Consider the following 25,244-nt stretch of genomic DNA (forward strand, 5'->3'; position numbering starts at 1 on the left):
CAGACACTCTGAAGGCTTAAGACTATGATTGTGCATGGAAGGTGTTGCAGAAAGGGGAAGTTATATGTCTGTTATATGTCTGTTTATAGCTATTGAAGATGTACAAGATGTACCCTTGTCTGTAAACAATGACTGCACACAATGTATTTTTGACCTGTATTGACGTGTATGTGGGGGTGTGATCCTCTATGCTATAAAACCAGAACCCAGTGTATTTTTGTCAGAGCAAAACAGGCCATATGCTGATGGTTGTTCTCCGTTGTCAATAAACTCATCGTTTGATTGCACTTGTCTGGTGCCTCCGTCGTTTGTTGTCTGGTCTGCAGTTGAATGATCTCGCTTCAAAAGGTGTCCAGTCCTGAGACACTGGGGGTGGAAACAGCTGTGATGTCATTGGACTGTCACAAAGACAGAAGTGCATGAAGTGAGCAGCCAAGGAGCCGCTGATGTTTTGGATTCGACAGCATTTGAAAGGTTGACACAGACACATTTCCACATAGAAAGCTGAATTTGTCATATGCCACAGTGAACTCACTGTTCAGTGTTTTTCAGGAAGCTTCTTAACTGCCTCTGCTGCCAAACAAGCAGCTGATGTCCTTGAGAAGAAGCTGAAGAAGTCTTCAACAACAAATACAGGAAGTGGACTTTCAAATACTAGATTCACTTTAGACTCACACAAGAAATGACTCAACTAGCTGTGTTTTATTGACTCCTTTGACTATATTAAAGTTCAGTGTGTGTCTGTACACAGACTGTTGTGTTGGACTATTATTCAGTTGTCTGCTGAATGTTTTCAAATGTCTGCATCTCAGTGTAGATGAGGCTGGGGGTCATGGGAGGCCACCATAGCAGTCTCTTCAACATCATGACATCATCATAAATGCTGCTGGACTGTCTGATGGGCTGATGGTGAAAAAGCCGTCGGCCTCTGGAAGGAAACAGAAGACATTTCAGAGGCTGCAGGCAGATTTCTTTGATTTGGGGCCTTTTTCAGCTTTATTGGACAGAGCAGTGAAGATAAGTGACAGCAAAGCAGAGGGAGAGAGAAAGGGGACGTGGCCCGGGTCAGAATCAAACCCAGGCCAGCTGCTCTCCACCTCGTGGCACATGGTCACCTGCTCATCCTAGTGAGCTCCACCAGCAGCCCTTTCACACAGTTTACACTGTCAAACACTGTGTGTGGACCTCAGCTAACAATAGGCTACATGTAAGTCTGGACTACATGCTTTTATATTGAGGCAGATTTTTCACTGTTTTTATTCCATCAGCAGCTCAACATCATGAGCAGCTTTGACATAAAGACATCAAACTCAAGCTGACTTTAAACTGGATCTACTTTTAATACAGGGGATCAAAAACAACCAACATCTTTATTATATATCAGGACAGAAAGTCATTTCATCTCAAATGGAAAACAGCTTTATTTGGAATAATCAGCACTATCAACTGGTTTGGGATCTCCACCAGTTTCATGTCTTTACAGCTTCTCCAACAAAGTTCCTGTAAAATCAGCATTTTTGTCTTTATTGGTTTGATAGTGATTGATTATTCAGTCCCAATCTGCTGTCATCTAAAGAACAAAATGATGTTTCTATGAGTCAAAAAGCTCCAGATGTTGTTCACAAAGAAAACAAAGATTAGGAACTTAAACACAAAGTGTTTGGAGCCAAAATGTTCCCAAGCTGCTCTTTTTGAAATGGCAGAGGTACAGTGGTGTCTAACAGCACACTGTGGAAGGCAAACATGTTATTGTTGGATGAAACTTCATGAATCCTTTGTAGATTTGAGCTTTTGGAGCCTTTCTTTTCTCTTCAGGTGTACAGAGGCTGAGGAGGCAGGTGAAGCAGGTGGAGCTGTTGTAATGCTGGCAGAGGGTGTGTCTTAGTAACTCTGTGAGGTAGAACTGGATCCAACATTGTGGATGTGTTGATGTTGGAGCCATTAAGATTCTCTGCCACACTGTAGGATTTCCCTCTGATTCACTGTGGGGGCATTTTGGAGTCTGTCAATGAAACTCTTCATATTTGTGTTTGACACCAGTTTATAGAAACAGAGAAATGTGTCATGCTTTTGTTCGGCCTCCACAAATATACACGTTTGTTCATTGGTTAGACTTTTTGTAAGGAGACACATTGAAAACCATGTTAATAAGATCTTGTTGTTTCCTGTGGATCCGACACAGAGAGTGGACTTCAGACAGAAACCGTGGAAGAGATTTTAGAGGCCGTGTGTGGCAACAGGAAGTTTCTGTATGTTTGCTGATCTTACATGTGGAAAACAACACGTGATGTTTCTGAAGTTCTACAATGATTGCAGCTGCCGTCATAGGCAACTCTCACATTAAAGTTCATTTTATTAGATAGTTAAGTTTGAAACAAGAAGTAGTTAAAATATTAAGAAATAATACATAAGAAATAAATAGTAATTCATGTTTGTTGATTAGGTTTATATGTTTAAATGTGTTATTTGTGCTAATTGTGCAATTAGATAGGAACCTTTTCTAAAGTTGTGTTGTGGCTAAGAGGGCATTTTTTGTCTGTCACACTCAGCAAGTTAATTAAGAGACGAGCCACGAGGTTTGCACGTCTGCAGAAAGATAAATAAAGAGTGCCTTTTTTGGACCTCCCCACGACGTAAAAATGAAAGTTTATTCCCTTTGAGTGAGGCCAATGAGGTAAATGTTTTATTTTGTTTATTATCGTTGTATGTAAATACGCGAGTGTTGCGTGATATTCAAGTGCAATAGCCACAGTGTGAAGTGTGATGTGTACTTTATTGATCATTTTGTTGCATGTTGCGTTGTATATAATGCTTAAGGACTTTAGTAAGAATATTCATGTAAGTTTGTATTTCCTTTTAGTTCTGACGGCATTGTATCGGCTGTGGTTGGACATCATTACATGTTAAGACATGTGGAAGAATCCTCCTGTCCGCAATAAATGTCAGTTTAAACACAAAGAACAAGTTGAGCTTTATTAAGACTCGAGGGGAGTAACAATGATCATTGTTCTCACAGCATTTTGAGTGGGAACAGTTCAAAGTTATTTACTGACTGAAACAAGCTGAATGTTTTTGTGCACAATGAAGATCAGCAGCAGCAGCTCAGCTGATCAATGAATTGACATCTATCAGTCGTTTCATGAGATGAAGTCATCAGCAGACATTTGTTCTAACTGTGTGATAAATGTCAGAACGTCAGGGCTCTGCTTTAGTCACTACTTGATGATCATTGGCTCATTGTTGAATCCAGTGGCCCAGTCTGACCTCTGACCCTTTGCTGCAGGTCTTCTGTGTTATCTCCACTTTCATGTCTGATCTTCTGCTGTATCGTCCAAAATAAACATCTGAATCATTTCCAACACTTCAGCAGATCTTTAGTTTGGGCAGTACAGTACAAAATAACACATATTGTACTGTACTGCCCACTTCCTGATCTTATTGGATCTGTGTGTGAGGTTGGTGAAGGAAACACATGTTTACTGAGTGAATCGCTGCCATTAGGAACTAGTTTTTATATCACAGCCTAGAAATGACACAGGACCATTTCTGCAAGTGAAAAGTCCTAATTGGAGGAAAATAATTGTATAGTTTGTGCGACTGTTGTTTGTAAATGAAGGATTGTCCCAACTACATGTGCTGCTGACCTTTGACCTTTTCTTTAGGTGCACAGAGGCCAGAGGAGTCTGTGGAAACATCCAGAACTGAGGCAGTGCTACAGATGTCTTCAAATAAAGTGGTGTATTATCCATGGGTGCGTTCCTGTTCAGACCTGCTGGCTGTCAATGGGCTTCATTCCATTTCAGACTGCTGGTGGTCGCTGTGATCTAAACTCAACATGGCTCCTGTGTTAGAAGAGCCTCTGATTTTAAACTTTGCACATTGAATAGTTTCTTTCCAACACTATGGAGCTACCAGCCCAGTATATGTAGCCCACAGTAGATGGAGTTATCAAGCTGGACTGACAAACATCAGGACTCATGTGGTCCCTACATGTGGATCTTTCACACATGGATCCAAGTGCAGATTCAACTCTGCATTACATTTGACTTCAGCTGTTACACACTTTCACTTTCTAGCTGTGTCACTTCCTGCTTTTTGGATCAGAGAGTTTATCCATGTCCACAAATGTTTGGCTGCATATTTTTATCATCTATATTTTCCAGTCTTCATACAGCCGATATTTCATGTGGACTCCAATCTGCCACCTGCCATCACGTTTTCAGGGTTCATTCAGTGTTGGAAATGTAGGACAAACAGCAGCACATGTTCTCTGAATGTTTGCAGTCATTTTTAAATGAAGCTGATACTACATGAGACATTTTCCACATTTATTGTCTTTGAACAGAGAATAATAAAGCCATCAAACATATACAGGCTGTGCAAATACAAACTTCTGTGGTGCATTTGATGACCTGCAGAGGAGAACAAGTCGGGCTTTTCAGCCCTAACACAACCTCTTTGTTCTCAATACTACAAAACCTTAAAAGGCTGATATGCAAGTTTGCATGAATCACCAACACAGTTGTATTTTTTCTAGTATAGTTATAAATAAGGTGATCAAATATCTGCTGACTGATTAGATTCAGTATCTATTACAGATGAACTGGATATCACAGCATGTTGTTAATCCGTCATATCAAACTAAACAGTGTTGCTGGTGTAAATATCCTCCAATAAAGTCAGATGGGCTGAGGGTTGCTGTTGCCAGGTAACGATGATGTCACACTGGATCTTCTGATCTTCAGCATCGTAGCGCTCGGAGTCTGATGTTGGCTCATGTGTTGTCATACACCAACATGACGTTCTACTAGTCAAGGCCTCACCTTAACCCACTGATGCTGATCACACAGACCCACTAATAGAACTGTTTTATCAGGTTTATGCAGCGTCACCATTAATGTCACATTTAATCAGACCACATTTACATTACAAGCCCACTACAACCATTATCAACATTTAAATTACATTATACATCTGCAGTGATTTAAAGGACGACTATTTTAACCTGATTCATTTCTCCACCTTAACAGTTCATTCCTCAAATGAAGCGAAAAAATGTACCAACAAATAATTTAATATTTATTTTCCAACTTTTACACGTGAAATCAAACAAGTGTATTTAACAATGACAACCAGAGTGGAAGCTGCTCATATAGAGTCCAACCCAGGCTAAAAGTAAGCTGAGTAGACCAGCATCATCAAAGTGTCGGCTCTCTGAACACGGTGCAAGATCGCCATCTGCAGGACAAATCTAGTTTTTCTCGCCCTCCTCGTCAACGGCAAGATGACGTCATCGTACAACAAAACATGCAGATCAGGTGACATGACTGTCTAAGAGGCGGAGTAAAACTGTGGCAGGTAAGCATGTGGAGGAGGAGCAACATCGTTGCATTATACAGTTTCCTCTCTAACTGGATGCAGCTGTGAACAAGAACAGCTGTGGAACCATTGGCCATTTGCCATAGTGTAGCTGAGTCAAAACAGCCCAAGTGCTGAGAGGGAAAACATGATGATTTATGTAAAGTCATAACTGGCTGCAGCAGCTGACCTTTGACCTGTGAGCTTCAGACTCTTTGCTGGTGTGAAGTGTTTAATGTGACTTCAGCCTGCAGACACAGAGGACTGATGAAGCAGAAGATTGTCTCTGTTTCTACACAGACCTGGTCCAGACAGCAGAGCTGCAGAGTGAAGACGTTCATGGGAAGAAGCTGAGTAAGTGCAACGTCCTCTTTGAATCCTGGATCAGGAAGTGAAGCCGGTGAATATTTGCTGTTTAAATAAGGTTTCTGTCTTTGACTCAGTCTGCTGTCACTTTGTTTCAGAGAGAAAAAGAGACTTCAGATTAACTGCATTATATGCTGAGTAACTAAATGCTGCTAGTCTGTGGTGTCACTCCCAGCAGCATCACGTCATTTCTTTACTCTGACCTTTAACATCAGTTAACTTAACTAGCAGAGCAGCTAGCAGTTAGAGTATGAACTCTGTGTCAGCAGTCAGCTTGGTCCTGGTGGTCGCCTGGTTTCATGTTTGCTGATGATCCAGATGTGTCCACATAATTATTTATTTCTGTAAATGTAAAGACTTTACAGATAAACAACAGCAGCCCTCTGGCTGGACTCTAACCTGTGAGTTTCCTGTGACTGAAACCACAAGCTGACATTTTCCTTCTGAAGCAGCTGAATGGATGTTTGAGTTTACCTGCATACATGGTGCAAGTAAACCCGCTTTGGATGGTTTGGAGGCGGAGCCCAAAGCAGGACAGGATTCTAATGTGATTGGTCACTTTGATGAGGTGGCTGTAACTCAGGTGGTCGAGCAGGTCACCTGCTAACCAGAAGGTTGGTGGTTTAATGCCAGTCTGCATGATGTCCTTGGGCAAGATACTAACCCCGTGTTGCTCTATTTTAAACCAGAGGCTTCAGACGCAGGTTCTGCAGCCTCTGCACTGCTGTGCCATCAGTCTGTTGGACAGTATTTGATAGATTTCAGGGGAAAATGAAGGAACATGAACAACTGGTCAGAAACACTTATACTTTATACATCATGCTTTTTTTATGCAACATCCACACGTGAATCATGAAACTTTAACATTTAAAGTATCGTAGCTCTGTTGCTAAATTTTTTGACTCTTGTTTTAATGATAATAGTCAAAGTGTGATCGGTGAATTGTGAGCAGCAGAAAGGAGGAAAGCACTAATGCTGGCACAAGGGGCCACAAGCCAGTGTACTCCAAGTGCCAGCCTGGGTAAATGGGGAGTGTTGCATTAGTAAGGGCCTTCTGAACTAAAGCTGTACCAAATAAAATGTGTGGATCATAATGAATAAGACTGTCATGCTACTGATGGCTGAAAGAAAAGGAAGAGGAGGAAGGAGGCATGTTAGGAGTAGGGATGGGTATCGTTTAGGTTTTATCCGATACCAGTGCCAAACCGGTACTTTTGAAACAGTGCCGGTGCTTAATTGGTGCTCGAATCAGTGCTTAAAGAATGGAGAACACAAACTTTGTCCAAAAACCTCTTGAGAGGAGTAGAAATATTTTCCTGCTATTATTTGCTGCTATTTCTATAATCATCATTAACATTTCATTATTGAGAGTGATGTTGCATTCAGATGCATTTAGATGTTCAAATATATTGGTATTATATTAGTCTTTATTACAGGTCCAAGAAGAACCACTTCAAACCGTGGAGTTGAATCTATAATTTTAAATGCTCCTATATAATAATCTTAAATGTTTCTGTGTAGACTGCAGCGACAGGAAGTACATGTTTTTGAAGTTACATGCTTTTGCAGAAGTGAAACTGAAAGCAGAGTGAGTGCAAGCCAAAGAGCAGGGTGTTTATTATGCATTTATTGCGGATTAAGCCTTAAGTAGTTGTGGTAGATTGAAACAGTTGTTTATATATTTTACATATAAGTCAAGATCAGTACACACAGGATGGCTTTAGCCTGGTTGCTTGAGTTGAGGTCAACTAAGGTGCAGAGAGCATCTGCGCACAGACAGACGTGACATACACATACAGATACATATAGTTAGAGAGGTCATGACCCGTACACAGTACACAGCATGCACGCGCCCCCGCACGTGTACGCACACACAGATAGACTCATTTAGTAGGTAAGAGTTTATGACTGCAAAGTTGTGCATGAGTGACATTTTGTGCAGAACGTGGACCAGATGTCCCAGAAGATAAGCGACAGCGAAGACAGCTGAGAGGAAGCACTTGGCGTCGACCCGAAGAAGATGTTCTGTTTTAGACTATGTTAAGAGTCATTGTGGTTTTGGAGTGACGTATGCTTTGTTTAACTCTGCCTGGTAACAGGAAGACTGCCAACCCTATAAAGCCTTTGTGCTGACGATTGTAGTTAGTCCAATACTGAATCTGAACAGTATTGGCTCCGCATATGTGTATTCATTAAAATGCCGTCTAATTGCACACCGGACCGGATCTGTGGTTATTTTTGGATTCCTCTCTCAACATTTGAACCCTGACATTTGGGGGCTCGTTCCGGTGAGAGAGAGGGATGGTTTTGGTGTAGACGGAGAGATCCGGGGTCCGGGGTAATTGGACGGGCAGACGGTAATCAGTGGTGAAAGTGAGCAGGCATTCCCCGGGGCATTTAAAGGTAAGACACTGCCTGTTGAAATATATTTCCAAAAGGTGTCACATTGGGCATGTCAAATTAAAAGCCTGGTCACTGTAATTACTGGTGAAGGTCTGTTTTGATTTTGGTGATAATGAAAGTAATAAAGTACAGTACTGAGAAAGTTAAAAGCGGTTGGAGCTGCTGAGAGAATTAAGAACGGTTGGAGCCGTTGAGAGAATTAAAGCAGTTGGAGCTGCTAATTTAGTGTGGTAGGGAATTGGGTCATTTTGTGGGTTGGAGCCCCATTGGTTATGCAACCCTTAAGAACTTTCTCGGAGGTGACGCTCCCTGCTGGATGGAGAAATCTATCCTTCACCTAGCTACGACTAGGGATAGTTTCGGGCAACATTCCAGGAGGACTTGGGAATCTCCAAAACTGTTGAGGGTTGTCCTTAATCTTAATCCTGTTTTGGGTGTAGATTGTTGTTTCAAATTATTCTAAATTTTTCTAGAACGACAGCGGCGTCTGTTAAGAAGCGCATTTTCTCGGAGGTAACGCTCCCTCCTGGACAAAGACGTTTGTCCTTGACCTAGCGGCGACTAAAGGGTTAGTACGGTACGACAAACCGGGGAGAACTGGGGAACCTCCAAAATTGCTAGAGGTTGGAGCCTCTATTTTGCGCTTTTTTGGCTACCTGTAAATTAAGTTAGGGCTAGAAATGTGGACGGAACGGTTGGAGCTGGTCCGGTGAATTGGTCGCAAAAAAGTCAGGGACTTTATCGGTTGGAGCCGTTATGGTAAATTTATCGAAATTTGTAGGAGCTAAGAGGCCTAAATCTGTGCAGTTGTAATTAAAGACGTCTGTAATATAAAATATGAGATCTATGAGTAAGATCAGTCTCTGTGTCAGCAATGCACAGCCGGATGTGCACTGATGGTGTGTGTAAATGCAAATGAGGAGCGGTGACGCGCAGAGAGGGTGGTTTCAGTTTCGAGAGTATTGAGCTTTATAACTATTGTTTGCCAATATTGCTAAATGCCTGTATTTAAGAGGCTGGTGTTGCTTATCACGAGAGTATAAATACAGTTTGAATATATTAGTGTGGATGTATAGTAATTGACTGAATTTTGATAGCTGTATATATCTTGAGCCATAAAGGCTGGTGTGTTTTATTTTTCAGTTATGTGTGTGTGGTGAGAAGCGGTGTGTGAGACGATGAGAGGTTTCAGTTTTCTTTTTCTTTTCTTTTTGACTTGCTCTTTCTGGTTATGGAAGGCATGTCCCAGATACGCATAGGAAAGTGTATTTTGAGTGATTTTAACTGTGTGACTGCTGTCAGTATTTGATTTGAGTGACTCTGCGTGATTTGTCTGAGAGAGAGAAAAGGCAGTGTGTGTGAGACGATTGATGGCGTATGAAAGAGGTTAGAATATTTAAAAGTGTGTATGAAATATATTTCTTTTGTGATGTAAAGTAGGATGTTTTAAAGTTTGAAAGTGCTTTTAATTCAAGAAATGCATGAGTGATGGTATGAGAGGTTGAGTTTATTTTTATGTTTGAAAGAGCTCTATTTAAAAGTGCGTATGAAATGAAGGTGTATTGTTTTTAGACCAAGACTTAGTAAAACTAAAGAGGGTTTGTAGACTGTAAATATGAAAAAACAAGTGTTTGATTAATCTGTAGAAACAGGAAAGAGAAACAGGAAATACTGTGCTGCTGTGTGTGTGAGAGGAAGGTGTGTGTGTGACTGATGATGTCAGGGGAGCACCGAGAAAAATAGGCAGACGAGTTAAATTCTAAGAAGATGAAGCGAATGTATGTCTTAAGAAAAAGTAATAAAATTATATTAATTACAGGTTTTAGAAAAGAGAAAGACCGAGAGAAATAAATACATGAACTAACAATTACATTAATGAATTGAAAACGCACGTACACAAACTGTTACATGTGAAATTAGTGTTGGAAAGTTTAATAAAGAAAGCAGTTTACACTCCTTTAATTTCCAGAACCAGTGTGTCCCCTAGACCTGATAACACCCTTGCCCAGTTGGCCCCCGTATAAGGCAGCATGGAAGGCTGGACAGCCCATGACGGGTAAGATCCCACCTCGAAACCCTGGGACAACCTAAGGCAAGGCGCAGTCACGATTGCTTGAACCTAAGTCCCGGAGTGACCTTGGAGTCACTGGAGGAGACGGGATTTAACGGGTAAGGCCACTGGGCACAGGCGGAGGGGAAATGTCATTAACAATGACCAGTGATGAGCCAGAGAGAGAAAACACACCCTGTCAAAAGGAGTTTGAAACACTGCAAAAGAAACATTTACAAGATCACAAAGATCATAAAGAAACATTTATAAAAATCACACATACAAACAGAAAATGCACTAACCTTACAGAGATAAGCTCATGAAGAGTAATGCATAGATAGTGATTAAAACTTGGCTAAGAACACAAACATATGTAATTAAATCAGCCTGCTAATTTCATGAGGGTTAAAATGGTGTGAATGTTGAAGAAAATACACTTAAAACACACTTGGATAAAATAGAGTTGTTGTGGAATAACTCAAACGAAGCTGTATGACAAGGGAGTGAGTTATGGAAAAAACAAAAGAAAAGTGATTAGTGTTTATAAGAGTGACTCAGGAGTGCTCTCGTACTGAGTGATCAAAACCAGTGATTAGTATGGAAAGAAAATGAAAATAATTTAATAATGTGATAAGGTTTAAACATGTATTTCTCTTGTCAAGTTGGTTGTTGAGCTATGACTCAGTATGCAAATTAGCTGGAGCAGAGACACTTCCTGTGTGCGTGTGTGTCGGAGGCTTTCAGTTCAAGAGAGAGCGGTGGCTGTTGAAGATTATTTGGCGAAATATATACTGGTAAAGTATCAGGATATTTGATTACGGTGGTCAGGTCTGTTCAGAGGTGCAGATTTGGACAGGAAATTTATAATTTAGTGATGGTACGTTGTTGAAATCGGTTTATATTTTATGCTGAAGGAAAACATGGGAGAGTAAGGAAGGGTGACATTGTGCAAACGGTCTTTGATCTTTTGACAAGGCTTTCAGTGCGTTGAATGGGTGAAATTTAAGATTGTTTAAGATTTTTTGGGGCTGTTGTTTTTCATTTTAATAGAGGGAGTTTTGATAAACATGGACATGTCTAAAAGGGCCCATAGTTTTTGTAACAGTGCACTTAGGAAAAAACCTGTCAGGTGATTTTGTTTTGTACTTAGATGAGCTAATAATCAGCTCTCTTTTTTCATTTTTGTTCTAAGCAGGCCTGGAAGAGAGTGAACTAACAGCGCTGACAAAATTTCCGGACAAACAGATATGAGGTGACTTTTCCAGATTTCAATGGGTGGAGGAAAGGCTACCTGTGGGGACCTGATCAGATTGGAAGTCCCTGTTTAACGGATTGCAGCGAGTCAATCCAGTCAAAAGTATAGAGAACTATTTTCCTAAAAAGGAAAACGAAATAAAACAAATGATTGAGCTCATTTTGCTGATGTGGAGCATTTCATTATTTGCGCAGAAGGCTGCAGTATCAGCAAAAATATCATGTGTGAATGCATGTGAGTGAATGTGAGTGACTGGACTAAGGTGGGAATGAATAAATGTGGACAAATTTACCATGTGAGGAAAAGAAAGGGGATGCTTTGTTTTGCTTTTGCCATGAGCAGGACAAGTGGGAGACTTAAATCTGGGGATGCTGATGTTCCCTTGAGTGAATTTCTGTTTTATTGATTTGGGTTAGACCATATTATTACATTATAAAATGCTAAAAGGGAAACATTGTTTGATGAGATTCAAGTTACCATTAACTGAGGTGATACATGATTAATAACTGTTCTGTTTAAGTTTATTTTTTGTCATGACACAGACTGGATCATAAAGGGGGAGAGTTAAGTACAGGTTTTGTTACCAGGAAGTTCCAAGGAGCCAGACTTTGCATGGAGCAACGATTTGGAGAAGATTTGACATAATAATTAAATTGATCTTATTCCTTAAACACAGGTTTTCAGGGCTGGAGCAAAATACCGGAGAGGAGGATGGCTGAAGTGTTCTGAGAAATGAAATGATATGACTAACCTTTTTTCCCTTGTTAATTTGTTAAGCTTGGGTGAAGCATGTTGAGATTTTTGCCACATGAGATGTGTCAAAAAAGAGAGGGATTTAAGATTTAATTTGTTTAATTTGAAATGGGTTTTAGCATGATTTTATAACGATTGGGGTTGTTTGATAATTTAGATATGGTAAAACTGAGGCAGAGATTGTTAATTCTAAAGAAAGGAGTAAAATGAACTGAATTCTGTTTAGAAGATAAATTGCTGGTGTTAATAAGAAGTTGTACACCAAACTTAGAGGGAAACTGTGGGAATAAAGGATATGCTTTGGGGAAAATAGTGAACATTTTATGAGAAGAAAATGTGGGATCTCTTTTTGATTTTTAGAATAAAGTTGTTATAATGTAGGCTTTAGAAACAGATAGTAAATAGATTTATTTCTAGGGTAGAGGAGAGCTTTTATGAGGATGTTAAAAGTCTCGCTGACTCAAATGAATAATATTGGAGATTATATATGTAGAAATGATTTTTTCTTACACATTGCAATCGTGCTCATTAACAGAGTTGATGTTCGGTCCAGTTAAGGTCATAAGCTTCGATGAGCGTTATGTCTCAGTCGATATAGTGTAGGGGACTTGGAGCAACAGAAGGATAAACAGCATTCACGCTTACAAACACATATGGTTTAAACATAGGTGAGGCCTAGGGCCTGAAATTCATTTAGCTTTTAACTGAATTTGAGCTGGCCCTGTAACAAGTGACAGACAAGAGGAACTGAATAGGAGTTTGGTTGTAACTAAACTGTGTGACATGTAAAATATTGAGATAACACATGCAGCTCTAAATTAGTCTTATTACATAAAATGCAGGTACAGAATAACAAATGCTTGTTGAAGTGACCAAGTTTTTGTTTAAAACAGAAGCAAAGGGAAAAAGCTTATATATTTTGGTTGAGTCTGATAAAGTATAAATTAGAATGTATCATTACATTAAGAGCAGCAAAAAGGAAATAAAATGATATATTAAAACAGGGTATAACGCAGGAAATGTGAGTTCCAAAATACAGTTAGAGTTCAGCTTTTAGCTATGATGAAGTTTATCTAGGAGCAATTAACTATGTGCTTACACGTAGTGATTAAAGTGGTTGTTTTTTCTTTGATCCTTTAGTAGAATAAGCAGTTTTCTTGTGATAGGTGACTTTAGATGAGAGGCACTTGCAGCAGCAGCGACAGTTTGGTGCACAGGATGTGGATGATCAGATAAGGAGCAACAGGAAGCACATGCAGAGACGTGCTTCCTTTGATCCTCTTAAAGGCAGTACTTTTAAGAGTTTTACAAATGCTGAGTACGGTTGAATGAGATATAAAAATAAAAGTCAAAAACCAAATACGAAATTAGGTTCATGTTTTGAGTAATATTAGGTTGAATCAGGTTTGAATAAAGAGAACAAGAGAGGGACCAAGGAAGAACCTGACTTGACCCATGGAGTGTTCTTAGGGGGAGCTGGCATTTCTAGAGAGGGTCAGAGTAATGTTATAAGTGTGTGGTGACCCTCTTCGAGGGCCACCACAAGAGAGGGAATTGAGAGGAGTAGAAATATTTTCCTGCTATTATTTGCTGCTATTTCTATAATCATCATTAACATTTCATTATTGAGAGTGATGTTGCATTCAGATGCATTTAGATGTTCAAATATATTGGTATTATATTAGTCTTTATTACAGGTCCAAGAAGAACCACTTCAAACCGTGGAGTTGAATCTATAATTTTAAATGCTCCTATATAATAATCTTAAATGTTTCTGTGTAGACTGCAGCGACAGGAAGTACATGTTTTTGAAGTTACATGCTTTTGCAGAAGTGAAACTGAAAGCAGAGTGAGTGCAAGCCAAAGAGCAGGGTGTTTATTATGCATTTATTGCGGATTAAGCCTTAAGTAGTTGTGGTAGATTGAAACAGTTGTTTATATATTTTACATATAAGTCAAGATCAGTACACACAGGATGGCTTTAGCCTGGTTGCTTGAGTTGAGGTCAACTAAGGTGCAGAGAGCATCTGCGCACAGACAGACGTGACATACACATACAGATACATATAGTTAGAGAGGTCATGACCCGTACACAGTACACAGCATGCACGCGCCCCCGCACGTGTACGCACACACAGATAGACTCATTTAGTAGGTAAGAGTTTATGACTGCAAAGTTGTGCATGAGTGACATTTTGTGCAGAACGTGGACCAGATGTCCCAGAAGATAAGCGACAGCGAAGACAGCTGAGAGGAAGCACTTGGCGTCGACCCGAAGAAGATGTTCTGTTTTAGACTATGTTAAGAGTCATTGTGGTTTTGGAGTGACGTATGCTTTGTTTAACTCTGCCTGGTAACAGGAAGACTGCCAACCCTATAAAGCCTTTGTGCTGACGATTGTAGTTAGTCCAATACTGAATCTGAACAGTATTGGCTCCGCATATGTGTATTCATTAAAATGCCGTCTAATTGCACACCGGACCGGATCTGTGGTTACTTTTGGATTCCTCTCTCAACATTTGAACCCTGACACTCTCATGTTTTTATTTTTTTTGTCTCTTTTTTTCTGCAAAATGATAACCAAGTCAGCCTTTTCTGTTGATACAACACACCTCCTTTGGTTGGAACCGGTGCTTAAAGAATGGAAAACACAAACTTTGTCCAAAAACCTCTCATGTTTAGTTGGGTTTTTTTGTAAAAAGATAACAATGTTAGCCTTTTCTGCAGCTATAGGACACATATGGTATCACTCTATCAAACAAGAAGACAGCCACATGTAACTACGACGGTGTTTGCTAGTTCACCTTAGATTAATGTAATAACATGGTTAGCCTACTCAACGTAAATTACACACGAACAACATGAAGCTACTCACGCAGAGAAGAACGGCTGCTGCTGCCATCATCATCCGTCATCATTCTGCTACACTGGCAGGGCTAGGGGCCAGGACTCTCCTCTTCGGGTTCTTGGGGGATGTTGCTAACTCCGGGTCCGATAACAGGCACCACACCCGCAGTAGATGTGCTCAGTGTGAGGTCTCGCAGCAAGCTATCAAATATGGTGCATTTCTCGGCTTTTAAAAAAAAACGCTATGCGTCGCCGGGTGTTTAATGGTAAACAGACTGATTCTTATATAGCGCTTTTCTACTCTCCCATACTCAACATGCCACATTCATCCAATCACACCAGCACTTTATCTGTACTCAGTGCTTTCTAAGTACATTCACACTTCGATGGATGCATCGGAGAGCAAGTTGGGGTTAGTATCTTGCCCAAGGATACTTGACATGCAGACTGGAGGAGCCTGGGATTGAACCATCAACCTTCCGATCAGCAGGTGACCAGCTCTACCTCCTGAGCTACAGCCACCCTGTTTCAGCAGATTCGAGGTGTTACCTCCTTTGCACAGTATCACCTTAAAGCACTTGTTGCAGGCTGCTGAGTTTGCATCTTCTGCTGTGAAGTACAGCCAGACTTTGACTGCTTCGCCTTGGGCATTTTTAATCTGTAGCTCTGCTCTAAAAGAACGTACGTACCTGGACCCGCCTACTATCCTTGGAAAGGTAAAATGATTGGCTAGAATCCAAAGTGTATGACATCTCAGGAAAAAAAAGCACCGAAATAAAGCACCAAAATGTGCGCTGCTTTTCGGTCTGGTTACTACCGTTTATGTCAGATCCGGTGCCATAATGGCATTGGATACCGGTACCCATCCCCAGTTAGGAGGCAATGGTAGAGAAGGAAAGACAGGAGAGTGGAGGTGATGTATCTAAATGCATCTGAACAAAGCAGAAGTGCACACCAAACTCAATGGACAGTCAAATGTAGAATCACAGAACAGAACTGCAGGCTGAGTTTGGATGTTTGACTTTGTCTTTAGACCTCTCTGTGGCTCACACACACAGTGACGTCAGACACATTCACACTCACTGTTCCATCTGCTTTGTGAACAAATTCATTACTTTCTTCCTTCAATGATCTACATACTATGTACTGCCCAGTGAATACTTTGCAATGTATTCCATCCCCTTTCAAGGCAGACTTACCCAGTTTATTCTCCATTATGAGACAACAATCAGCCACACTCACACAGACCACGTCTGGCCCGCACTCGCTCACACATGCATTCACACACCAATGAGAGCTCTATCCTCCTTACATATTGGTGGATAAACCAAACACTCAACACCCTCAGCAGCGGAGGAAAAACCTCCCTCCTTTCGGTGGAGAAACCATCCTTAACCCTCCTTGAAAACTGGCGAAGAAACCAGACCTCCTTAGAAAAATTAAAAAACTGGTGGGGAAACCAGACCTCCTTAAAAAAATAAAGAAAAACCGGTGGAGAAGCCAAGTAGCTTGCGTCTGCATGCACAGCTAGCGCGCTCCCATACCTGCGTTTAACCACACGCTCACGTAGCCGCTCTCTATTGTTTTGGGTCCGCGTGCACCTGCCCAACCAGCGCTCCCCCGGACTCGCGTCTACACGCGCAGTCACGGTGACGCATAAGGCCTTCTGTATTTACTGTCTGTGTTGTTTCGTTCACGGGAAGAGTCTCTGGATCCTGTCAATTGCCATCCAACCCGAGGGGAGTTCAGACGCTAACTCACCGGCCTGGCGACAAAATTAAGCACCAGGGCTTTCATCAGGCGTCCCAGACCTCCTGGCTGCTAGCAGACTTCAGTGTCTCCTCTCCCTCTCCTCGGTGGACGCGATGCGTTGGGCTCCGGCTCGGAAGGACCAAATAAATGTTGGGTCTGTGCTTCCACAGGCCTGCTGGTTTAGAAACTTATTCTCATTAACGACAAGCAAGGAAACAAGACAACATCTTTAACCGGTTTTTACTTGTAGCAAGGGAGGCTGGTTGGAACCTGTGTTGATATGTAGGTGTTCATGTAATGATAAGGTTTACCAGCAGGGGGCGCTGTATCTAAGAAAGCTCATGAATGCCTCCAGGGGAGCACATAAAAGAAGACTGGTCTGTGGTGTGACAGCAATGGTGTCAATAAAATGTTTGGAGCAGTAGCTCGCAAGATAAGTGAATGCTGTGTTATTTTTAACAAGCGCTACGAAGACAACACATGGTACCAGGAGTAAAAGTGGAAGAGTGGAAGCGATAGCAGTTCGAGGTTCTGTTTGGGATGGAAAGTTTGAAGCCACCGGAAGGACTGAAACTGGTGGGGAATGTGGACAGCAACTGGCGGTGTTTTAAGCAGCAGTTTGAGCTGTATATGGCTGCCATGGGACTGGACTCTAAACCCGATGCCAGGAAAATTGCATTGCTGCTCACGGTAGCTGGTCCTCAAGCCATTGAAGTCTTCAACACGTTTGAGTTTGAGGAAGTTGGTGACAGGAATAAGTACGACAAAGTGGTTGAAAAGTTTGATGTACACTGTTCACCACAGAAGAACACAGTATATGAAAGGTATGTTTTCCGATCTCGGATGCAGCAACCAGAAGAGACTTTTGATTGCTTTGTGACTGATTTGAAGCTAAAGGCACAGTCATGTGATTTTGGAGAGCTGAGGGATTCTATGGTTCGTGATCAAATTGTGTATGGGATCCATGATAAACGGACTAGAGAACGGCTGCTCAGAGATTCCAAGCTAACTCTGGATGAAGCAGAAAGACTGTGTCATGCAAGTGAGTTAGCCCTGCAGCATGCAAAGACATTTAATGAGACAAGCGTCACTGCAGTACATGATGGTGCAAAAATAGCTGTGGTTGAAAAAAAAATGAGGAAGAATATGCCACAAAAGTCCAGCAAAGAGGATAAAGTGTACTCCTGTAAGCGATGTGGTGGCAGACATGAACCGAGACAGTGTCCAGCTTATGGCAAAAGATGTTTGAAATGCAATGGAAAAAATCATTTTGCCAAACAATGTCTGTCTAAAGCCAAACCAAAATCAGTGCATGTAGTTGAAGAGACTGACTTAAGCGAGACTTTCTTTGTGGGCATGGTGTCACTTGAGGATGTAAAAAGTGAGCATAACGTATCAGAAGACAGTGAGCGACGCTCAGATTATGAAGATACATGGATTGTTTCACTCCCAATACAAGGAACTTTGGTGGCACTAAGGATTGATACAGGTGCACAGGCAAACCTAATCAGCATGACAGAGATCAATGCTATGAAACCAAAGCCCAAACTAATCAAGAGAGGAGTACCTCTAAAAGACTACAATGGAAAGAATATTGAAAGTAGTGGTCAATGCAGACTTAAAGTGACAATAAAACATAAAGATTATGATGTATTGTTTAATGTTGTTCCAGAAGGTCGTGAATCACTGCTGGGTGGCGTGACATCCAAAAGATTAAACCTAGTAGAAAGAGTGTATCACATCAGCTGTGCAGAAGCAGCAAGTGGACAGCGAGGAGCAGTTGACTCCATTGTACAGCATTATGAGGATGTCTTCAAAGGTTTGGGATGTCTACCATGCACTTACAGTATCCAGCTGTAAGCTCCACTGAGAAAGAAGTAGATGATCATGTTAATATGATTGTGGAGTCTCTGCCAGTGTCTGACTCAAAGATAAAACAAGTATGTGAGGAGACAGCTGCAGACAGGGAGCTGCAAACGGTGATGGACAATATCCAAGGAGACTGGCCCAAAGGGTCTTGTTCAAAGTATTATCATGTTAGATCAGAGCTCAATGTGGTAAATGGACTGCTGTTGAGAGGCAATAGGATTGTGATACCACATAGTCTGAGAAAGCAGATACTTCAAAGAATACATGAGGGACACCTGGGAATAGAAAAGTGTAAAAGGAGGGCTAGAGACACTGTGTACTGGCCTGGTATTAATAAAGACATTGAGACCATGATTGGAAAGTGTGAAACATGTAACAAGTTTCAGAGCAGACAGGCAAGAGAACCCATGATGATTCCTGAACTTCCAACAGCGCCATGGAGGAAAGTAGGAACAGATTTATTTCATTTTAATGGGAAAGACTACCTGTTGGTGATAGATTATTACTCTAACTTTCCTGAGATTGCTCTGCTTACAAGTATAACTGCTAATAATATGATCACACATGTGAAGTCTATCTTTTCCAGGCATGGAATACCAGAAACTGTAATTAGTGACAATGGTCCTTGCTATAACTGCAAAGAATGGCAGAATTTCGCAAGAGAATATGGCTTTAAACATGTCACATCAAGTCCTCAACATCCACAGGCAAATGGCAAGGCTGAAAAAGGAGTGCATATCATCAAGCAGCTTCTGAAGAAGGCTACAGACAGTCAATCAGATCCTTATTTAGCTCTGCTGAGCTACAGGACTGCTCCTCTTGACTGTGGTTTATCCCCTGCAGAATTGCTGATGAATCGTAAGCTACACACCACTTTGCCCTGCTATGCAGAAAGCAAGCAGAGTGAAGAAATTATAAAAAAGCAAGAGCATCTGAAATGGAAACAAAAACGGCGGTACGACAAGGGAACAAGAGCACTTGGATTGCTTGCAAAGGACGATGTAGTGAGAATCCAAGATCAGAATGCATGGAGCAGGAAAGCCATTGTTCTTCAGGAAGCAGGTCCGAGATCATATGACGTAAGAACTGAAGAAGGTCATGTGTTCAGAAGGAACCGTCGCAAATTACTAAAGACTAAAGAGACATTTCAGGAGGAACGAAGTGGTGAGGAAGATGAAAATGTTGATGTGTCACATGCAGAGACAGTGTCTGATTTGAAACCACTGGATGGACATGAGTATGTGGAGAAAAGTGAAGTGGTTTCAGAACCTGTATTGAGGAGGTCAGAGCGTAAGGTCAAAAGACCAGTTAGACTTAATCTGTAAAGCTAAAACTGGATTTGTTTTTATCTTATATTTTGATGGTGTTGAAAAAAACAATTGAAAAAATATTAATGTAAAACAATTATGTGTATATGTTAATTTATAAGACCTATGTTGTATATAATTCAGAGGAAAGGGGATGTGTTGATATGTAGGTGTTCATGTAATGATAAGGTTTACCAGCAGGGGGCGCTGTATCTAAGAAAGCTCATGAATGCCTCCAGGGGAGCACATAAAAGAAGACTGGTCTGTGGTGTGACAGCAATGGTGTCAATAAAATGTTTGGAGCAGTAGCTCGCAAGATAAGTGAATGCTGTGTTATTTTTAACAAGCGCTACGAAGACAACACAGAACCAGGCTCTTGGAGCTGAACGCTCCTCACCTGTCTGCTAGCCAGCATCAAATAAACAGCCTTCCTTGCTGCCTTTTATTGAAAACAGTTACAGTACACACAAGCACCTCCCATTGTAAAACCCCCCTATGGTTACAAAAGATAAGGCACTGTGTGTGTATGTGTGTGTGTATGCATGTGCTTGAATGTGTGTGTGTGTATTTGTGTTTGGGGGTGCGTTTGTGTGACCTCCTGCTCACCAAAAGGGTCATAAAAGCAGGAAGCTTATTAACCAAGAAAACAGAACCTTCAGATAGGATGTCCCTATAATAAAACACTACAGCCTCCCCACCAACAGGCTGGTTGCAGAGGTGGTCAGAGACAAAGGAATGTCTTTGATCAGCTGCTTGAACTAAGACTTACAAATTTAAGTAACACAATGACAACATTTAACAATTTGACTCCAACAGCTGCCAGCTGAAATTTAAATGTAATTTAAATGAAGGATTGAAGGTTATTGGGTTTTTTGAACGTAGAGATCACATCAACGTATATGAATTGTATGATATGTCTCTTCTATTTTTCTATGATCATATTTTGATGTTGATTGTGATTGGTTTTATTTGTTTCTTCAGTGGTTGTAGTGTTTTAATATTTAGTCATTTTTTCCATTATTGTAATTGTGTATAAAGTTTCATTTGAATGAAAGTTACTCTCAAATGCTTTCAGTGTTGCTGTGTTGAGTGTTTGCATGTTTAAAGTTTGTATGGAAGACACAGAAAGACGTTTGGCTAAAGAAATCTGTGCTAGAGTGAGTTTTTTAAAAAATAGTAGAAAACAAAACAGATGTTGAATTCTTTAGAGAATTTTCTAGAAATCTTTTTCTTTCAAAACAGAATTCAGAATATTGATCTTTGACATGGAAGCTGTTTCTACAGGATCCTGATGGACACTCAAAGCTTTCATAAAATGTTCTCATTAGTTGTTTACAGCAGAATATCAACCGATGTGAACCAAAACAACAAAAGTGCTCTGCACAAGTGTGTGAGACTACAAATTATAGAATCAGTACTGCTGATTTCATTACTCTTAACTTTTAAAGGCAGATTTTGTATCTGAGAGCAGGGACACTTGCTGTGTTCAGTGTGACTCGTCTCTGCAGAAGGTCAGGGCTCTGATAGTTACAGTTAGTGGGTGACTTACTGGGCAGGTGGATCCTGAGTGTCTTGTGGAGTCAGGGTTCATTATGGTCCTGGTTGCCACTGGAAACAAAGAAGCAAAAGGAGGGTGTGTTGTTCAGGAAGTACAGACTGTAGCTCAGCAGGTAGAATTACTAACTGGAAGTAGGGCTGCCACGATTAGTCGACTAGTCACGATTACGTCGACTATTGAAATCGTCGACGACTAATTTAATAGTCGACACGTCGTTTGAAGCTTTGTAAGATCCCAAAAGACGCAGGAATAAGTAGTAGGATTTAAGAGTGTAATAACGGACTGAAACAGAAGATGGCAGCACTGCATGTACAAGGATACCAGCTGCCGTTAAACCCCGAAGAAGAAGAAGCTGTGTCCCAGAATTCATAGCGCAGCCCAGCGCAGTTGTAAACAATGGTGGCAGCTAGTTAGTTTTAATATTACTCTTATTATACTTTTTGGGTCACAAAATAAAGTTTAACATATTTTCAGGCGAGAATGTGACTGTGTAAACCTCAAATATCTGCTCAGTTTATCAAGACACCACATATTTTCAAAAGCACTCCGACGTTTTCAGAGACGTCTGTTACCCACCAGCTTGATAGTTAGCTGGGGTTCAAGGCTCACTAGAGCCGGTGAGAACACCGGACTCCCAGCAAATCGTTTTCAAACCCACCGCCGTCTTTCACTACTCAGGTTAAACATATATAAGTCACTTAGATAACTTAAAATGTTATTGTTTGGCTTTTTTTTTTAGTATTTTATTTGTTCCTGAGTAAATCGGTTTGGCTGAGAAATAAAGTTATAGTTTTTACACAGCTGAATAAACGTCAAGCAGACAACTGATTATCAGAAGTGTGAGATGCTCGAGAATATACTCCGGTGTCCTGTTATATTTTACATAGCAAGGAGCAGATGGTTGAGTTTATTAAACTCCACCGAAAAAAATCAGCAAATGTCAATAAAATTTAATAAACTATCATCTTGTCTTTATTTTTAGTTAGCACATACCTTAAACACTTCAAGCTGTAAGCTAATGATAGTTATATAAGAGCAGATGCTGCTGGTGCAATAAGCTGTACGTTGTACGTCCAGTGGACGCATGATCTGATTAGTCGACTAATCGCAAAAATAATCGGTGACTAGTCGACTATCAAAATAATCGTTTGTGGCAGCCCTAACTGGAAGGTTGGAGGTTTGATCCCTGGCTGCTCCAGTCTGCACGCCACGGTATCCTTGGTCAAGATATGGAACCCCGACTTCCTCTCCAATGCATCCATCATAGTGTCATTGTTAGAAAAAGAAGTGCTTGTGTGAATGAAGCACGCTGTATAAAATGCTTTGACTGCTCATATTGAAAAGCAGCTTATAAGAACTGGTTCATTTTCCAGATAATTCCACTATTAAGACAACAGACATTTGGGAGGCTTTCTCCTGAGAGTCACACTGAAAGTCTTGCTGCTCCTCCACAAAATGAACTCTTCAGTTTAGATTTGATTAAAGACACAGCTCAGCTAAACACAACTCAAACTAATCTACACTATTTTTCTTTATTACGCAGCATTTTTATAACTATTTCCAGATGTTTCTAAAGATGAAAACAGAATTAAACTCCAGCCTGATCCGTTTCTGAGGTTCCTGACTCTGAACGTCCCTCAAACGCCTCTCTGATCGTTTCCTTACGTCACTTTTACTTTCGCTTTCTTGAATGTTGTGGCGCAGTCGATCGTCTCCATGTTAAGGTAACGTTAGCAGTCTGTACTGTTTTCCTGGCTAACATCAGCTGTGTGCAGCTTAGTTTCAGCATAAATCTGCTTCGTTTTATGTGAGATCAGAGTCTGGGAACGAGACAGAAACAGTTAGTTGATGATCAGCAGCTGAACTCAGAGTCGATGTTACTGTGGATCCACTGACTGGTGACTGTAGGCAGCTTCTCCTGCCTCCAGCAGTCTGTGGATGTATGGGCTCAAATTGTGGTCATAAATATTTTGTACTTGTAAATCAGGATTTGTATGTGTAAAAAGAATTTGTTTGTGGACTTAGCCAAGAAATACGTGTGAAACTCTGCACTCAAGTTACAAGTTACAAGTACGACCCTATTTTTCTTCCTTTCATCTGATTGGCCAATGTCATGTCAATCACAAATTTAACAATCCAATCAGAGAACAGATGGGTTTGGCTATTGTAGGGGTGCTTTATGAAGCTTCAGGTCCTTGAAGGGAATAAATGCCCCTTTTCATGCCAGCCCAGCGTTTTCCTTCATCACCAGGAAGGAAAACAGTCTGTGGTGGTCCGAGTTTTGTGATTTTTGTGTCACAGGTTTACGTGCTTAGTTAGCAGTTAGCATTAGCAGCACATGCTGCGTCCGATGTGACAGGACTTTTATGCTGCGCACTGTGACTCACAGCAGTGGTTCCGGGTCCGCCCTGACTTTGTGTTAAACTAATCCTAAAGTAATAATGGTGGGGACCTAGCTTCTACCGGATATTTACATAGAGATCCTCCAGCTTCAATCTGTATTACCCTTCAAGGACCTGCAGTTCAAAAAAGCGCCCCTCCGACAGCCAAACCCATCTGTTCCCTGATTGGATTGTTAAATTTGTGATTGACATGACATTGACCAATCACATGAAAGGAAGAAAAATAGGGTCGTACTTGTAACTTGAAACTTGTCCCACATGAAAATGTCAACAGTCAAACTCAAAATCTCTTTTTGTCAACAATAAAATGACAGCAGACCAATTTGAAGAAACTTGGTAAAATGCTTCAGAAATTAGTAAAATATTAAAAAGTGTCTTGATGCTCAATCATCCAGTAAATCCCCAAAAAGTTGATTCCGTTCATCTGGATGTTTTCAGCAGCATGGATCAGTGTGAGGACAGAGAGGAGGGAGTCCCTCCCTCTAAAAGCACTCTGTGTGGGGAACATGAGAGCCAGACCAAAGCTCAGAGGTGAGATGACCATCTCTAACTGTCCGTGACTCTTCTCCATGTCACAGCTCAGCACTCACATCACTGCTCCATCATTATTCACACTCATGGGGCGTACCAGGCTCAGCTGGACATAACCCTAAAACTAATCCAGAACCTGGACCTGAACCCAGCTGTGTTTCCTTAAAGAGCAACATGTCGAAGGGTATTGTTGTAAACTTTAACAAAAGACTGTCATGTGACAAAGAGTAAGTACATTATTTTTATGAGTTTCAGATTGTTCATCATGTCTTTAATTTAATATTTCCAGTTTTTCCTTCCTATCTCATGAAGCTGTTACATTTATTGTTTTTCTTTTAGGATCAATAAGAGGCCAGAATCTCCTGGACCTGAACCCAGCTGTGTTTCCTTAAAGAGCAACATGTCGAAGGGTATTGTTGTAAACTTTAAAGGCTGTTCTTCTGCTGCTGAGAGGTAATGTGTGTCTAGATGTTGTTGCTGACTCTGTATTTTTGAATAAATCCTCATGTTTAATATCAGCTGAGCTCTTCAATTCAACCAGAATTCAAACAAAGGCTTAATATACGTGTGTATTTGATATAATGCCAACAAGTACAAATAGGTGTTCTTACAGGTCTTAATCACAGAGCTCTGATAAGTCTGGTGACTTTCACAGTCAGCAATTTTGCTGCCTTTTACTTTATATTGGCCTTTTTAAAGCCCTTCAAATGCTCCCACATTCATACAGAGCTTTTAACACCAAACTCCTTTACAGTCCTTCTCTTCTCACACACCATCACACGACTGATTTGTC

General features: G+C 40.9%; 1 protein-coding gene and 2 long non-coding RNA genes across 3 annotated transcripts; 2 read left to right on the forward strand and 1 right to left on the reverse strand.

The window, feature by feature from the left end:
- The first annotated feature begins 4,317 nt into the window (after window positions 1-4,317).
- On the forward strand, window positions 4,318-24,408 carry LOC112842760 (uncharacterized). Its single transcript, XR_003214777.1, has 2 exons — window positions 4,318-5,712; window positions 24,359-24,408. It is a non-coding gene; the product is annotated as an uncharacterized LOC112842760 (long non-coding RNA).
- LOC112842767 (uncharacterized) lies at window positions 16,733-23,909 on the reverse strand. The gene is made up of 3 exons (XR_003214785.1): window positions 22,683-23,909; window positions 20,330-21,568; window positions 16,733-17,054 (listed from the first exon to the last, which is right to left on the reverse strand). It is a non-coding gene; the product is annotated as an uncharacterized LOC112842767 (long non-coding RNA).
- LOC112842705 (uncharacterized) lies at window positions 17,099-20,332 on the forward strand. Its single transcript, XM_025899918.1, has 2 exons — window positions 17,099-17,405; window positions 17,534-20,332. Exons 1-2 carry the CDS (start codon window positions 17,368-17,370, stop codon window positions 18,642-18,644), a joined length of 1,149 nt encoding a protein of 382 aa, XP_025755703.1. The 5' UTR covers window positions 17,099-17,367; the 3' UTR covers window positions 18,645-20,332.
- Window positions 24,409-25,244: the final 836 nt, after the last annotated feature.

The sequence above is a fragment of the Oreochromis niloticus genome, linkage group LG3 (genome assembly GCF_001858045.2).
Source record: "Oreochromis niloticus isolate F11D_XX linkage group LG3, O_niloticus_UMD_NMBU, whole genome shotgun sequence".
Taxonomy (NCBI): Eukaryota; Metazoa; Chordata; class Actinopteri; order Cichliformes; family Cichlidae; genus Oreochromis; species Oreochromis niloticus.

Coding starts and splice junctions, on each gene's coding strand:
- LOC112842705 (XM_025899918.1), top strand. CDS start 17,368: ATGTGGACAGCAACTGGCGGTGTTTTAAGCAGCAGTTT. Junction 17,406..17,533: donor GGTGTTTTAAGCAGCAGTTT/GAGCTGTATATG, acceptor GGAAGTTGGTGA/CAGGAATAAGTACGACAAAG.